Source organism: Sphaerodactylus townsendi, linkage group LG07 (genome assembly GCF_021028975.2).
Source record: "Sphaerodactylus townsendi isolate TG3544 linkage group LG07, MPM_Stown_v2.3, whole genome shotgun sequence".
Classification (NCBI taxonomy): domain Eukaryota; kingdom Metazoa; phylum Chordata; class Lepidosauria; order Squamata; family Sphaerodactylidae; genus Sphaerodactylus; species Sphaerodactylus townsendi.
In genome coordinates, this window is record NC_059431.1 from 59574134 (window position 1) to 59590994 (window position 16861).

A 16861-nucleotide genomic window follows, 5' to 3' on the forward strand; every position below is an offset into this window, starting at 1 on the left:
TAAAGATAAGCATTTTGATATGTCTGGTCTGAATGTTCATCCATAAAATACCTCACCAGGATTTTCTGGACTTATTTGGTCTCTGTATGTAATCTGGGATTTTCTAGGATAACGGAAAATGAGTCCTGAAAAATCCTGGAAATATTCAGGAGTAACTGGAAATATTGGAAAGCAGTGTTTAAGACTCCTAGGACTTGTGGAAGGCTTTCGTGGTTGGATTCAACTGGTTGTTGTGGGTTTTCCAGGATGTGTGGTTGTGGTCTGGTAGATCTTGTTCCTAATGTTTTGCCTACATCTGTGTCTGGCATCTTTAGAGGTGTATCACAGAGAGAAATCTGTTACAGTGTGTAACAGATTTCTCTCTGTAATACACCTCTGAAGATGCCAGCCACAGATGCAGGCGAAATGTTAGGAACAAGATCTACCAGATCACATCCACACAGTCCAGAAAACCCACAACAACCACTCCTAGGACTGTTTTTTCCTCTTGAATTTTGCTGTGTGTCTCTGTTCAGGATTTGGTTCAGCCTGTCAGGTTGATTTCGTTTAGCTTCTGTGCTTTGAAATTAATTATATGGGTCTTGCATCATTGTGATCTTTGTATAACTTGGTTTGTGTTGGGTTGTTTGAAGTGGATTCACTGTTTTGACATGTTTTAGGATTCTTGGGTTATACATTGGATTGGATTCTCTGATTTTACATTTATTGGGCTTGCCACAGCGGTCCTATTTGGTTTGGTATGGCTGATTCTCTAGTTTGACATTCAGTTGAGATTCTCAAGTTGTCTATTGTGTTGGGCTTGTCACTGCCCCATGCTTCTGCTGGGATTCACCAGTTCGGCATTGATTCTTTTTAGATGTGTTGGTTCTGGCTGCTTTGAGAAGCTTTTGGTCAGCAGTTGCTTTGATTGCTGTTGTGACTCTGGCTATTCTTTGCCCTGGATAAAGCATGGGATCTCTCCCCCTGTTGGAAGCAATGGAGGATAGCTGGGACCACTTCTTGGGCAAATTCATTTGAAACTTTGATGGAAGTTAAAGGTCAGGTGCCAGCAGCTCCACTGCAATTTTGGTGCAATTTTGTTCAAAAAATGGGTCCCCCAGCTCTCTGCAAAAATTACCCATAGAGAATAATAGAGCTGATTAATATCAGAATCCCTCCCCCAAGTCAAATAACAGGAATACCACTATTTTCCAGTTCCCTAATATCCAGACTTTTAAAAATACTAACTTTTTTTCAAGAAGCACATCCCTACTAGGAACACGTGGTATGTTTTGCAGGTAGGGTAGGATGAAGTTATATAAGGAAACAGATAAAGAATGACTGTACAACAATGAATGAGACAAAGCAGAGGCTAATGAGGCTACTGGTCAGAGAGGGAATGTCTCATGAAGCAAAATAATTCAGGGGACACTTTCCAAAGACTTCCTTAAGCAAACAATACAATAATTTGTTGTATTGGCAGAACCATGCATCTTCGCTGGGAGGCATTAACAGCCCAACGCACAGGAAGGAGGCTTCTGAAGATGGCACCACTGCTGCACTGCATCCAGAGGGCTTCCAGGCAGCATAAGGAGGCAGCAGAAAGGGGAAAAAACCTTTTTGCCTGGAAAGCCATCCATAGGGCTTCATAGAATTATACTACTCTTTTGGATGGTGAAGCCCTGACCATGGCATTCCTGGCTTGAAAGCCCAGGTAGAAGCCTACTAAAACTGACTTCGCCTTCAGGAATACCCCAGCCCTCCCCTTGCACTGGCATCTCCTTGGATGCCAATGTTGCTCCATGGTGGCACCCACTTCTAGGTTTCGCCACTACAGAGCTGTGGGGTGTTTCAACTCTGGCATCTTTCGCGTCTCTGCTGGTGGGGGAGCAAACATGTCAGCACAGCCCAGTGCCTCTCCCACAACCCATTCACCATCACCACCACTGCCGCCCATCTAGATTGGGCTTCCCAGAACATACAACTGCTCAATATCAGTAGCTTCAAAGGACTGTGTCATGAGCCAGCCCCTGGTACTTACTAGGATACAGAGGAGTCTGATGCAGGTCCTAACAACATGGTGCAGCCAGAGTTCGCTGCTCCCGAGGAAGACCAGGCAGCAGAGCCAACTCCCAGCCCTTCCCTGCCTGATGAGGTGCAGGTGGAGGAACCTTCAGATCCTCCTAGGGCAGGGGTAGGGAACCTGCGGCTCTCCAGATGTTCAGGAACTACAATTCCCATCAGCCTCTGTCAGCATGGCCAATTGGCCATGCTGGTAGGGGCTGATGGCAATTGTAGTTCCTGAACATCTGGAGAGCCACAGGTTCCCTACCCCTGTCCTAGGGAATCCAGTAATGAGTTAACTGTGCACAAGAGGCAGAAGCAGAGGCAGCTGCTGAAGAAGCAGTGGAGAAGTACTCGTATTGCAGCAAGATATGGGAAGACAGAAGTGTCTGCATCTGATGAGGATTAACTCCTTGCAGAATCCCAACCCGTTGGACAAGGCTCTCTATATAAGCTTTGCTGTGAGCTTGCTTCTGCTTGGGTTCACAAGTGTGTTACCTGTCATTGCTGTGTGCCTGTTTTATTGCTCATCTCCAGCCTGTTTGTTGGTTCTCCTGTACCATGACCTGTGGACTGTTATCTGACTATGTCTTGCCTGCCATCTGTCTTGACCCACTGGACTGTTATCAGACTACGCTTTGCCTGCCACCCGTTTGGCTCTGCAAGGCTGGACCTGACCACGCCCTACCTACCAGCAGCACAGACTGCTTGAAATATTTTTTAAACTACAGAATATATTACAGCAGGCAGTTCCCAAATCCTTCGTTTTAAAATTTAAATAAAGCAAATGTAATAAGTGTATAACCTGATTATATTAATTTTTCCAGTGCTATAAATATGAGTCTCTTCTGTATTTCTATGTCTGACCAGATAACTTTATGTAATATTTCTAATTTAAAGCATTAAACCACGTTTCAAATTGAAAGATCTTTTAGTTCTTTTGAAAATAATACTTTTCCTTTAGGAAAATAGCAAGGGGATATTCTGGAAACTATCTTTAACTAAGGTCACAGCCATTTGCATGCTGGATGTTTAACAAGATGTGCCATCCAAAAAGCATTTGTGTAGATTTGGCATTTACACTAGAAAATGAAAAACTCATTCACCCTAAAAAACTAAATAAGAATAAGAATAGTCTCGATACAAGGAAGGTGATGACAAACTGTTGTTGCCTCATCTCTGTCTTGATCCCTCTGTGAAAATAAGTGTTTTTATAAGACACAGCCAGAATTCATTTCCATGCAAAGTCTTTAAAGGTTTTTGTCAGAATAAAACAGCTGGGAAACATGTGGTATCCATTTCCCCGTGTCACTTGAAAAAAATTTCACATGTAAATAAAACTACCATAAAAGTATCACCTTTTGAACTCAGGATCATATACAATATGTAAATACATTTGTGCAATGAAGGTTTTTTGTATTGAACATTTGAGTTGCGTGCTGTTGTTGGAATGATAAATAATTATCTGAGCAATGCCATTCTAAAAGCTTCTGAAGACATCCAGGCCAAATTTAGTTATGTCCTTTTCAGAATGAACTTTTTTTTTACTATAATGACAACAATGCTAGCATTAACTGTTTCTTCCAACATGGTTTGTTAGAAACTCTGAACCTAAGTCCTGGTTTGATGAAAATGAAAAATTACACATTATAGGCAAGGGTTTGAAATATGCTTCTTAAATTCTGTGTGTGAACAGTCACCTTTGGAATGTAACAGTTTTACCAATTTCTCCCAACTGAGCAGAATGAAAAAATTTTTAAGAGCAACTTGTATTTAGGATGGCGAGAATAAATCTCTATTGTACAGACCATGTAATACTCAGGACCAAGGTATGCATTATGACAGGGTTTCAGCAAAATTGGAAGGTTGTCACAAGGGGATTTGCTTGCTGTAGTAGTGGTAAAAAACAAGGTATTTAATTCTCCTGCAGAACCAGTCAAAATAACCACATAAGGTTAATGTTTGTAAGGAAAACAAAATACAGGTACCATTTTTAAACTCATGAGGTAAACAGAAGTTTCAGGAGGAATTATTTGAGTCTGAAAAGTGATACTGAAGTGTGTGTAAAATGCCATCAGTCACAGCCGACTCATAGCATCCACCCAAGATGGTGCCCGGAGCAGTCTGGTAGCTCAAAGCTCCGGTAATTAGGGTTTTTTTAGGACCTATGATGTGTCAGGACTGTTTTTTTTCACTTCTTTAGGATTATAAGGATCTACTAGAACTCTTGTAATTTTGCAGTTAATGGACCAGCTTACTCTTAGTAAAAGGCAGCTGCAAGCAGCATTCGATCTGGTGGGCAGCGGTCTGGGCAGGAAGATGCTGTGGAGTTCCTCAATTACACCAGGGGAGGGGGTCAATAGCAGAGACCCCTCAGTGAAGGGGGACAGTGGCAGAGTCCCCTCAGCAGTGCCAGAGACCCACAGACTGTAGCTGACTGGGCAGACCTCCATGGAGACTCTTGTAAGCACACTGAGACAGACAGTGTTTCATCCTGATCCCGAAGGTGCTTGGACGATGTTGGGGGTCTGTGGCAGGAACCCCCATATAATCTGAGGAGCTCCTCATATGGAATTCAGGACATGATGCCGACAGTGAAGGCTAGTAGCAGGAGTCCTCGAATAACAACCGAGAGTCTTTCCCGCAGAAATTGAGACTGGGCGCACCTAAAAAAAACATGGTGATGGCAGAGGCAGCTCCCTGGCAGAAACTGAATGTTCTTCAAGTTGTTGGACATTGTTTCCAAAGTAAATTGATAATTAGTGCCTAGTTGTGCTGTTGTTTCCTGTTAAGCTTCTGTTAGGTTGAAATTAGGATTTTAGGATATCTAGCTTGAACTGTATTTAGGATGTTTTAGGATATCTAGCAGGAACTGTACTTGTAGTGTAGGTGGGGTGGGTTTTAGTCCTAGGTCCTTTAGATTGTAGTGTTTGGTTAGGATGTCACCATCTAAGTCCTTTCTAAGCTATTATTTGATTATCTATAATGCTGATGTCATTAATTTTGATGTTAGGAAATATTTATTATAGTGGCTAAGATGTCATGATATTATGATGGTATGCTATTATATTGATTAAATTATGGGCATTGTTGATAGTGATGTGTTATATTGTTGTTATTGATGTTATGATTATTATTACTGTATATTATGCTTATTATTTGTTTTGTATTGTTGTACACCACCATGAGCCCTCCGGGGGAGGGCGGTATAGAAATTAAAAATTCAATTCAATTCAATAGCAACCCCAAAGGGTTTTCAAGACAAGAGACATTCAGGGCTGGTTTGCCATTGCTTGCCTCTGTGTGGGCTGAGAGAGTTCTGGGAGAACTATTACTGGCTCACAGTCACTGAAGAAAGTGTTTCAAATACATCAATCTGTCACAGTAGCTATAAGCAACAACAACAAAAAGATTCAACCAGAGTTGTAATATATAATGTGTACTTTGCCCCTCAGACTGTGGTTCAGGCAAGGGGTAGCAATCAATTTGTTGAAGAGAAAGACTTCCCAAGCAGATTGTGAACTCTTAGCCTCTTTCCAGGGTGGGCAACACTAGTGGTGGGATCATCTGGCTCCATAGGCTCCCTTCTTTCTTTCCTCTACATGCTTTCCCCTTATTGCTGAGGTTGATTCAGGTATGGCTCACAATAAGGAAGTCTTGAGTGTTTATGACCAAATGACCTGCTGCTGCTCCTTCTCCTCATGTGCCTTCTTCCTCCTTGGACATTTTTACAAGCTCAGTGAGCAAACTACATGTGAACATGCTCTCTTGAGACACCAGGAAGCAGTGATGAAAATTGGACATGGGAAATGTGTTCTGACCTATTGGCTGTGTGAGGTTGTTGGGTAGCTGAGCTACCAATCCACTCTGAACAGCTGGCAGAGCCAGGATATGGTCTATCCTTTTTGGCCCTAGTAGCTGTTAGCTGCTAATGGAAGGGACACTCTTCCTCCATCATCATCAGACAGCCGATAGAGCCAGAGCTGCTCCAGATGTATCCTGTCTCCATCAGCTGTTTGCCAATGAAAGGGGAACTTCTGCATTGGCACTGAACAGCTGATGTTGAGGGAGTGTCTAGGACATTGCAGGCTACTTTTGGAAAGCCAACAAGCTACCACTGGCTGGTTGGTAACTTCCAGTCTAGTGGCTATCATCAAGGACCTTTACAACCTTGTTCCCTATCTTAAACAACACTATAACATTTTTCTGATTATTCTCACCAAGCTCAAGATTAAATTTCGTTTCCAAAGGTTTTTGTTCTCATTTTGATTATATTACTACAAATAGTTTTTTATCTTTATATCACTAGAATTTTAAAGTTATTGCTTAATATTTCAATGTTTCGAAGTTAAATCTTACTATTGACATTCAGCTGTGTGTGTGCATGTATAATGTATGCAGTAGACAGTAAAATGTAGTTATGTTGCACCGAAAATATATTTCAGTGCATTATTATGATTCTGTTAATATTCATTTTTCCCCAAAATATACAGCCCAATCAGAATACATGCCTAGCTGATGAAAGAGTAGAATTCATTATTATTTCTTATATCTTTCTAGTTTCCACTACTAACTGGAGCTCAGGAGTTTCAACACTCCTTGGAAATGCACAAAAACCAACAGGCATTGCAGACATGTACAGTAAGTTCAGACCAGTAAAGAGAGTTTCTCCACTTAAGCACCAACCAGAGAACTCTGAAAATAATGAAAGCGATGACCAAAAAAACCAAAAGATGGAATACCAGAAGGGGAGTGACTGTCAACCTGTTGCTCAGATTGGTGACCAGAATCCAGGCAATAGAGAGAGCCTTAAAACTAGATGCGTTGAACCTGGAGTTTTGCTTGGCGAGCTGGAGCATTATGATCTGGACATGGATGAAATTTTGGATGTGCCTTACATTAAATCAAGCCAGCAGCTGGCTGCTTTTAATAAGGCAGCTCCAGAGAAAAGGATTTTGAGTGTGTATTCAAAACTGAATGGTCTTAGCAGCAAGACGTGCCCTGCAGGAAGCATGGAGAAGTCACCAACAGGAATGACACCATTGTGTGTTTTGTCTCCTGTGAAAAGCTCCCAGCTGAGGAAAGCGAAGCCCATCTTTCCTGATCAGCATAAACATTTGACTGAAGATGTAGAGTTCTCCCAGCCACTAGTTAAATGTGGTTCAGCTCATGAATCTGAAACCCAGACCACGGGCTGCCTCAACAGGACGTTTCCCGATAAGATTGAGAAGACTATTCCTAACTGTCAGTTAAGAGCTTTCCCTCTACAGGCGACAGTGACGGAAAATAAACATGATGAACTAAACAGCAATACAAACTGGAGCAACTCAGGAAGTTTAGAAGAAAAGGCTGAGGATACGAAAAAAATCAAGAGCATCTTAAATATTGTAAAAGAAGGGCAGATATCACTATTGGTAAGTTTTATTGTTATCTGTAAGATATGTAGAAGTTTAGTATAGGAAACCTATTTTCTTTGGGGATTAGATTAATTTTCAATATGATCATTTAGTGTAGATAAATTGCAGAATGTGATGTTCAGTGAGGTGTGAATCCTGAAGTTTATAAAATAAAAAATGGTTGATTTTAATGTCACAAATTCTGCTTACAAGATAATAACTAAGCCTAAAAATTCCTTCATGAAGTCATATTACATAAAATGGTAGTTACTTCTGAGTTCTGACTGATTTCTGACTGCTTAGTATTACCCCCAATGTTTGTAATGTTACCATTAAGTATAAATCTGCTTTTGAGAATAGTGGGGATTTGCTTATTCCTTTTGGAGAAGATTAACTCAGTTCCTATTTAGAGACTGGTGATAGTAATAGAGTCCTTTGTTGTGTTCTGATTATTATTCAAGAGTGTTTACCACAGTTTATTTCTGCAGTTTTAATGAACAGGAGTTCACACAGAAGCTGCAGTTGGCCTCTGATCCTCATAAAGATTTTAGTTAGTTCCCGCTTTGTGATCAGACACCAAGACAAGGCATTTCCAAAGCAACTAGAGGTAGGCTAACAAGGTGTGGGAGGTGCAGCATATGTGCCTTCTCTGCTTTGTGCCTGCTTTTTGCTTATACTTTACCTGGAGCATTTATCTAGAACAGAAACAGTACCAGATCATGACTTACCCAACAAACAAAAGAGTTACTTTAAACATGGAAACAGGCTATACTACATACTAGAACCGTGGTGGCGAACCTTTGGCACTCCAGATGTTATGTACTACAATTCCCATCAGCCCCTTCCAGCATGGCCAATTGGCCGTAGAGCTGATGAGTATGTACTTATCTAAAATTCTAATGATACAGATATTCTATCCCCTACCCACCCACCCCTAGTCCCATCCCCGGGGATATTTTCTGTGACACAGCACAAATGGAAAGAATAATCTTTGGTTTTCTCTGCAAAAGAGAACTAACCAAGGGTCATTAAGATTGTTAACGATCCAAACAATGTCATTAGAGTTAACCTTACATTTTTCTTTCTATGTGTTCTTTTGGCAGTTTATTTGATACTGCCTTTCTATTAACCTTGGGAAATGAATGGAATGTAGTTTTTATTCCAGTGGGATTACACTATAGAAAACAAAAGCTTCACTACTTTCTTATTTCTTGGGACCAACTGAACATTTCATATTTGATTTAATTACCAAGATATTTATGAAAAACTTTTTTTAAAAAAATCCATTCTAAAGCTAATAGAAAAGACTAATAATCTAAATACTACTTCCAAAGTATTGCCCCCATCAGTGGATATATCAATCCTCAGATTGGGGCCACACAGAAAGAAAACAAATATTTCGGCAAGTATACTCTCCCATATGTTTTTAAGAATTTTTGAAATCCACCCCTCCCCCAATAATTGCCTATACATGTGCAGGCAACGTAAAAAGTTACTACCTCTTCAGCAGCAGAAATATGGTGAGGCCTGGGATCACCAATGACAGCAATTGAAGGGGGGCAGGGGGAGGAAACTGTAGTGGGCCTGGTAGTAGAGGCTGGGAGCCTTACTGGGTCTGAGATTAGCAGCAGTAGTGGAAGAGATGGGAGGGAAGCTGCAGCAGGCCTGGCAGCAGAAACTGGAGCCTTGCCAGTCCTGGGACCAGCAGCAGCAAGAGGGTGGGTTAGGAAGTACAGTATGCCCACTGTGTCACCCAAGGACACTGGCAGTCATGCTCAGTGGTAGATGGTGAAGTCTGGAGCTGCACCCAGATAGAAGATGGGGGGATTTGGGATTCCCACCCCATGGATCTTATGGCCCACCACTGAGCTGGTGAGGAGGGAATCAACCAGGGGCTGCAGGTGTCTTTCATTGCTGGCTCAGCATGGTTAGGCAGCAAAGATTTGAGTGCGGGGGGGGGGGCCACAGGGGTACTCCATGCCCCATGCCAAGGCAACAAGCTCACCTATCCACTGAGCCATGAGTAAATTGGGAGGTGTGGGAGTCTTTGCTGCCCCCCTTCCTACCACTCAGCCAGCAATGAGGGAAACAGGTGGTGTGATGCAGCACTGCTCTCCACCCCTCCCCCAAAGCTGGCAATAAGGGTGCAAGACAGAAGCAGTGGAAGGCTTGGAGATGCATATGCAACAACAGTGATGGGAGAAGGAATCCCCCCCTTTCATGGCTATCATAGGTCCCCTCTTGCCTATAGAGTAATGGCCAAGTCAGCTGAATCTGACAATATTGAAATCTGGTGACTGGAGCTGTGAACAGGAGAGACATATGTTTTTACAAGCCTGAAAAAATGCCCTAGTTGTGCATTTTTAAAAAATATATTGGGGGATTTAAAAATCCCAGACATATAAAAGGAACACTTGTAGTGTTAAGCAACAGTGGCAGTTGCTAGGCAACCACAGCAATCTAAGCTTGATTTTAAATAAAAGGCAGAGGAAAGGGGACTAGGATCTTTTCAAGCCTATTTTGACCTTTGACTATATCTCACTAACCTGGCTAGGCTTACCAGCTCTAGGTTGAGAAATTTCTGGAAATGTTGTGGCTGAATCAGTGTTTGTGGGGCAGAGTTTGGGGAGGGGAAAAGCCTCAGCTGGATATTATGTAATTAGAGTCCACCCTTCAAAGCAGCCAGTTTCTCCAGGGATATAAATCTCCATTGTCTGAAGCTCACTTGCACTTCTGTGAGATTTCCAGGTCCCAACTGGAGGTTGGCAACAGTAGGCCTGGAAGCAACCTTGGGGTGACTAGACACCACCTGACCTTCATGACTCACCCAAGGCTGGCTGCTTGCTACTGTTCAACAGCAGCTACCTGGTGAAAGCCAGTGTGATGTAGTGATTACAATTTCAGAGTAGGGTTTTGAAGACTCAAGTTTGAATCTCCATATTGCTATGTAAACCAGTCGACATACTATTGCTCTGATGGCGTGCACCTGTCTGGCTGGGATGTGTGGTTGCGGCTTGGGGCTTAGGAAGCTGTGGCAGGAGCTGGAGGGCCAGCTCAGTAGTGGGCATGGACAGAGAAGCACATCCTTTTTGGAGAGGCCGAGCTTGAGCGCCGGACCTCTCCGTAGTTGGGGGCCTCAATAAGAGGTCTGGAGGTGGGGCGGGCTCGAGAACTCAAGCCATGGAGGCTCTGCTAGGGAGCCCGCTACCCCTGGCAGGAAGGGGTGTCACGTAATGAGCATCCGCTCAGGTGGCACCTAGTAACTTTCTGTCCCAATTCCCCAATACGGATTGGGGACGGTGCCAGGTTCAGCAAGGGTGCTGCCCAACTGCTAGGATGTTCCCCTCTTGCTCGCCCAGCTTCCTATGTGTTAATAAAAAGGGCTGTGGCCCAATTTTATTCCAAAGAGAATGATGTTGTGTTACTGGGGGTCAATTGAGTCTCTGCACATCAGCACACAACACAAAACCATGCTTTATTTTGAACTGTGGTTAGTTTGAGAAGCCCTGAGTTCACAGGCATTTATTCAAATCCAGGTTTGCCTGAACAAATTTTGGCTTCATCACCTTTGCCCTATTTCCCAGTCTGCCACAGAGATCACCTAGTATCCCAGCCTGCATAGTGGCACAAGTAGTTTCAAAGAACAAAGAAAGATTAAGACACCATATTTATCAAGTGAAACCATACTTATTTTACCAAGGGTTAATAAATCATTTTCAAACCCTTGTTTCAGATCCTGGTTTGGTGAATGCTAATCTTAGTCATAATGAAGCCGCTTCGTGACGCTAAAGTAGCGATGCCATGACGCTTTGCAAATTGCTAATGCATCCTAAAAGGCTCATTATTGAGATAGGCGGAGTACGCGGGCGCCCGGTGAAATTTCGTTAGAAATGCGTGGACGGTTCGTGACGCAGCGCGAAGCGGGCGCCTCGCTGCATAAGTTGCGCTCTGGCGCGACTTTAAGTATTGCAGGCCTTCGGATTTACTTTGATTTGTTGAAATTCCGCGGCTGCCGTTCGTGACGAAAGCGGCGCTTCGGAAGCGCCAGCGGCATGGTTATGGTTTTTAAGTTATTTCTGAATTACACTGGCCTTCAAATTTCGGTTTAGCGACGGGCGCTGATTGGCGCATTTTTTGCGCTGCTTAACGTTCTCATTTGACGCTTCTTTCCGCTTAATTTACGCCAAGTATTCTTGCCCATAGCGAAAGTTCTGGCCTAGGGTCAGCTTCCTCGCGACCGCCAGCAGCGACGCTGGATGACGCCGCAAATTGGCGACGCGATCCCAAAAAAAGCTGCCACATTGAGACAGGCGAAGCCGCCCGCACGGTTCGCGACGGGCAGCTTCGCGGAAGCGTAAGGCTCGAAGGGGACAGCGTTCTGGCGACTTGGCGGGTCAGTGCAGGTCTGACGCCATTTTGAACAAGGTTCAAGTATGTTGCCTCCGCACGAAGCAAGCGCCACATGGGGAAAAAAGAGTGGTTTTGCTGCTGATCACACCGCTCGCTACTGTTTAGCTGCTGCTGACGGGCGCTGACTAAGATCTCCGCATAGCTATACAAAGGTATAACGCTTCTCGGCTTGACGCTTCTTTTCCGCTATGAATGACGCCATATTTTGTCTCCGTATGGAACGGCCTTAGTAAAGTAGGCCAACAGTGTATGACTATACTGACCATAGTTAGCTTAATTAAACTACCATTTTAATGGTTTTGATGCATGAATGAAGTCACTGTGTCACATGTTAGAGCTAACGTTCATGCTACTTGCTCGATTTCTTTTCTGTTTTTTTTCTTTATGATGGATTAATACACAAAGACAATGCCACATAATATAACCTTAAATTGTTCTACAGGGATTCCCTTAGGATCACAGGAAATGTCATACTGCAGCAGATCAATATTAAGTCATGCTTATACTAGAACTGGCTTCATAAAAATGAGTGGCATTTATATGATTAATTTTCAATCTGATGCTTCACGGGTCTGGAAGGAAATTCTGTTTTTAATTCTCCAGGGCATTCCAATTATTTTCTTTCCTTTGTTTGCAGCATTATAGATGGCTATACATGGACAGGGGATATTGGATAAGGTGTCTCAAACTCTAAATCATTATTTCCAGTCTTTTGATTAGGGTTTTATACTCTTGGTTACATTATAATTCTTATCTCTTGCAAGGTACACTGAAGTGTAGAACTTTGTGGCAAGAGAAGACTGTTTCATTTCATTTTGAATATTATATGCAGATAGTAAGCTAGGATTAGATTATTTGAGTTTTTGTAGATACACTTTTTACTGATCAGGTTTATTATAACACATTTGGCATATAGTGCCAGCGGTGTTGATTACAAATGACAATGTATTTTTTTGCAGCAGTTAATTACAATGATGCACAAGGAAATAATTTTAGCATAGTTTGCAGCAGAATAGCATCATGTACAAATAACTTGATATTACCTTCTATAAAGGAGAGTATTTATAAATAAGCTGAAACAGAACTAAGCTGAAAGTCATTTGTACAGTACATATTTATTTTGTTTACTGGTAGTTTATATGTTTAATATGTGCTAAAGGTGTAACTTCAATTAAACAATCAGTTCTCTCTCAATTTCTTTTGCATAGCCCCACCTTGCAGCAGACAACCTGGACAAAATTCATGATGAAAATGGCAACAATCTTTTGCATGTTGCAGCATCGCAAGGACATGCAGAATGCTTACAGCATCTCACATCTTTGATGGGTGAAGACTGCTTGAATGAGCGAAACTGTGAACAACTAACTCCCGTTGGTTTAGCAATTAAGGTGACTTGAAGCTCTGTAGAGTTTCATTCATTCATTTATTAGATTTCTATACCACCCTCCCAAAGCTCAGGGCAGATGGCAATAGAATAAATATCACAACAATATAAAATTTAATAGGGATAATTGACGGGCAGGGCAAAGATGAAAAAAAAGCCGATTATATTGTCTAATCTAAACATTTGCAAACAGATCTGGAACTCAACTCCTGGATCTCCGTTTAAGTGGAAAGAGGCATCCCAGTTGCTGTGTCTCTTAGGCACTCACCCCAGCTGTGGTTCCCAAGTACATATTTGCTGCAGCTGAAAGAATAACAGCTGAGGAAGCCTGCTCAAGGGGAAAATAGTAAAAAAGAGGACTCCAGGTCTAAATACCTATTTACTGCGCACTGATTTTTCCTTCCAAATTGGAACCCACTATGGTGTATTCTAGATGTTGTGGCAATCTGGATTCCAGGCCCAGTTTCTCCATCTCTGTCTTTCCATAAACAAACAAAATAGCATGCTGTTTTCCTGGTTTTTTATTGTTATATCAATGAAAAGTTTTTTTAAAAAAAAAGTTTTTGGTGATGGTTATAATAAGAAATTTTATAATTTTATGTCTTTGCATCATACTCGTCTAGCCGCATTTCAGCCTAATAGATGGCTTTTATATGTCAGTTTTGTTCCATTGAATTCTGTACCACACTTTTTAACAAATTAGCTTTGCTATTTTGAAGATAGACTGAGTTTGATGTAGACAATGCTATAAACACAGCAAGTCCAGTCTTGTGCTTTAAAGGAAAACCACCCAGTCACCATCCCTATTACACATAACCCTACCTAATACAGTCTAAAACCATAGGTTAAATTAGTTGAATGCTTCAGCAATATTTTGAATGCTTCAGCAATATTTTGATACTATGACTTTGTGTATGTATTATATAAAGAAGTAAGTCAAACCAACAATGTACAAACTACCAAGAGTACAGCTTACCCATTGTTAAGGCTTGGTTATTTATAGAGCACATGCAGTTCCCACCATGCAGACTGATAGCTGTTAACTATGTAGTAGCAGTGCACTTGGTCACAAGCTGATGATGCCTGCACAGTATTGACCTCACTCCTCCTCCTTCCAATACTGTTTAGAATGTAGGTGCAACCTTCCCTTTGTTTGCTCTTTATTACCACTGCACCCCACCCCCCACCCCCCGCCGGTATATTTTTATAGCCCTGACCTTTATGATTAGCCTGATCTTATTTGATCTCAGAAGATATACAGGTTCAGCCCTGGTTAATACTTGGATGGGAGACCACCAAGGAATACCAGGTCATTAAGTAGAGGAAGACAATGGCAAACCAATTCTGTTAGTCTCTTGTCTTGAAAATCGTACTGGGTTGCTGTAAGTCGGCTGTGGTTTGACAGCACTTCACAAACATATTTTTATGACTTTTAGTTCTTTTAAACATGAACCTCTTGCATGGTAAGATAAAGATGAAATATCACACACAAAAATTGATTATAATTATTACATTCTGGAAATTCATACAAAAGTTGCAACCACAGACAGAGTGAGTCAGCCTCAACACATATCAGTGGCAGCTTGAGACTTGCATCTAACAATAGTTCACCCATAAAAGGATTCAACCACAGTTATAAGATGTAAGGATGTCCATAGGTGCCCAGGTTTTCAAAATTGCTTTTAAAGCAATGAAATCTTTGTTATTTGTTACGTGCTACTATAATAATAAATTTCAGAGGGAAGCTGTGTTGGTCTGCAGAAGAACAGTTGGATTTGCTTCCAATAGTGCCTTAGAGACCAACAAGAGTTTCTGGGTCTAAGCTTTCCAGAATCAAAGCTCCCTTCATCAGACACCGACTAGCCTGCGTATCAGACAGAAAAAAATAAACCAAGGAGTGATCATTTTATGAAAAGTGCAAATGCAACCAAAACGTAAAAGCCCTTAGCCAGGCCTCATAAACTAATGAATTTTGGCAAAGTTCCAAACAGAAAGCCAAATTGGTAACTATTTAGGTAATGTATTTCAGCCAGTAACTGCTCAGTGTTCCCTTGCGCAATTGTATTCAAAGAGCATGAAGTAGTTTGGTCTGATTCAGTAGAAGTCAACAAATCTGGATTGGTTGATACAGAAGCCAATGGTTTATTGATTACAAGAAGTGTAAGTATCTAATTTGCCAATAACAGCTTTCTGTTCAATGGATGGCAAATCCTGGAACCCCTCAAAGACCATGTCTTCAGGAGTCTTACATTCAAAGTGCAAAGAACACGTCTGAGTATTTGTGTGAGATGAAACTTCTTCAGACCAATCAGGAATAGCAGAGTCTTGGTAGGAGTCAATAGAGTGGAATTGTGCCCAGCTCAACTCTCCCAACTCTTTCGCCCATGATTTCTCTAGAAAATTGAGAAAGTTTCTAGTGTTTAATGCTCTTTCAGATCTTAAATCAGTATCTAGATGGTGGTTTAGCAAAGAGCTTGCTGGAATCTCATTTGCTGTTAAAGAGGGTTTTGAGACATTCGCTGTTCCTGAAGGCCAGTTAGGGTCAGGAGATGACAGGGTTGGAGCACTTACGAGAGTTAGAGGAGGAGAGTTCGATCTTCTACCAGGAAGAAGTTCTTGGCTTTGCTGGTGGGCAGTGACATAGGTATAGATTTTTATGGGGTGGGTTCGGGGGGGTGGGGGCATGGCCATGCCTCCCCAAGCCCTGCCCCCTGCCTCAATGCTTATAAAAGCAGCTCTATAAAAGCAGGGATAGCAGACTCCCCTGCCCCGCCCTTACCACCGGCTGGTGTCCCATCTGGCAGCCGGCAGTCCCTTCTGTGCTCCCTTCCGTGCATGGGCATAGCTAGGGAAAATGGAGGGGCCCCCATGGGTGGCCACTGTGATGCTGGAATCCACCCCCAAACAGCATCACTTTCAATGGTGTTTAGACTAGGGAGCCCAGATTCTCCTTTTAAATCCACCTTAAAGGGAAAATCTGGGGTCCCCAGTTAAAACAACGTTGAAAGTGATGCTGTTTTGGGGTTGATTCTCCCCCACCCTGAAACAGCATCACTTTCAATGCGAATTGGGGATCTTTAGATTCTCTCCCTGCAAATCCAAAACAGGTGGATTTAAAAGGAGAATCTGGGGAAATTTCTAGGCGCCCTGCCGTCAGGGATGCACGAGTTGTTAAGCTGGCAGCACCCAAAACCTTACGCAGGGCTTAGTAGACTCTCCAATAGATACCACCCAGGTGAAAGGTGAAGCTAACCAGGGGGTCCAAAAGGTGTAGCCCCCATCTTCTATTAGCTCCCATTGGAAACAATGGGGTATGGGGCACCCCCTTTGGAAGTCCATAGCTTTGGACCCCCTGAACCAAACCTCACCAAACCTGGGTGGTATCATCAGGAGAGTCTCCCAACAAATCCCTGAAATGTTGGGGCTTCTAGCCTAAAAACTGTGCCCCCTGCAGGCAAAAAACTGAAAAAACACTAAAAAATACAAAAAACACAAATGGGAAGTGGAGCTTCGAACACAATGGGGCGGCTGAACCTGCCCACCCCCCCCTACCTACGCCCTTGCCAGCATCCAGTAAATCCAAAGGCATGTAATCAATCCTCTGATCATCCAAATGAAATAATAATAG

The 16861-nt window shown here is 42.4% G+C and overlaps 1 protein-coding gene across 3 annotated transcripts in view; it reads left to right on the top strand.

The window, feature by feature from the left end:
- LOC125436498 (synuclein alpha interacting protein) overlaps nt 1-16861 on the top strand; it is a 124204-nt gene that overhangs the window by 69268 nt on the left and 38075 nt on the right. For all 3 annotated transcript variants that reach the window (XM_048503547.1, XM_048503544.1, XM_048503546.1), the window contains 2 exons: nt 6604-7457; nt 13058-13237. In XM_048503547.1, the coding sequence (XP_048359504.1) occupies nt 6604-7457; nt 13058-13237 (1034 nt within the window). The remainder of the gene's footprint in view (nt 1-6603; nt 7458-13057; nt 13238-16861) is intronic.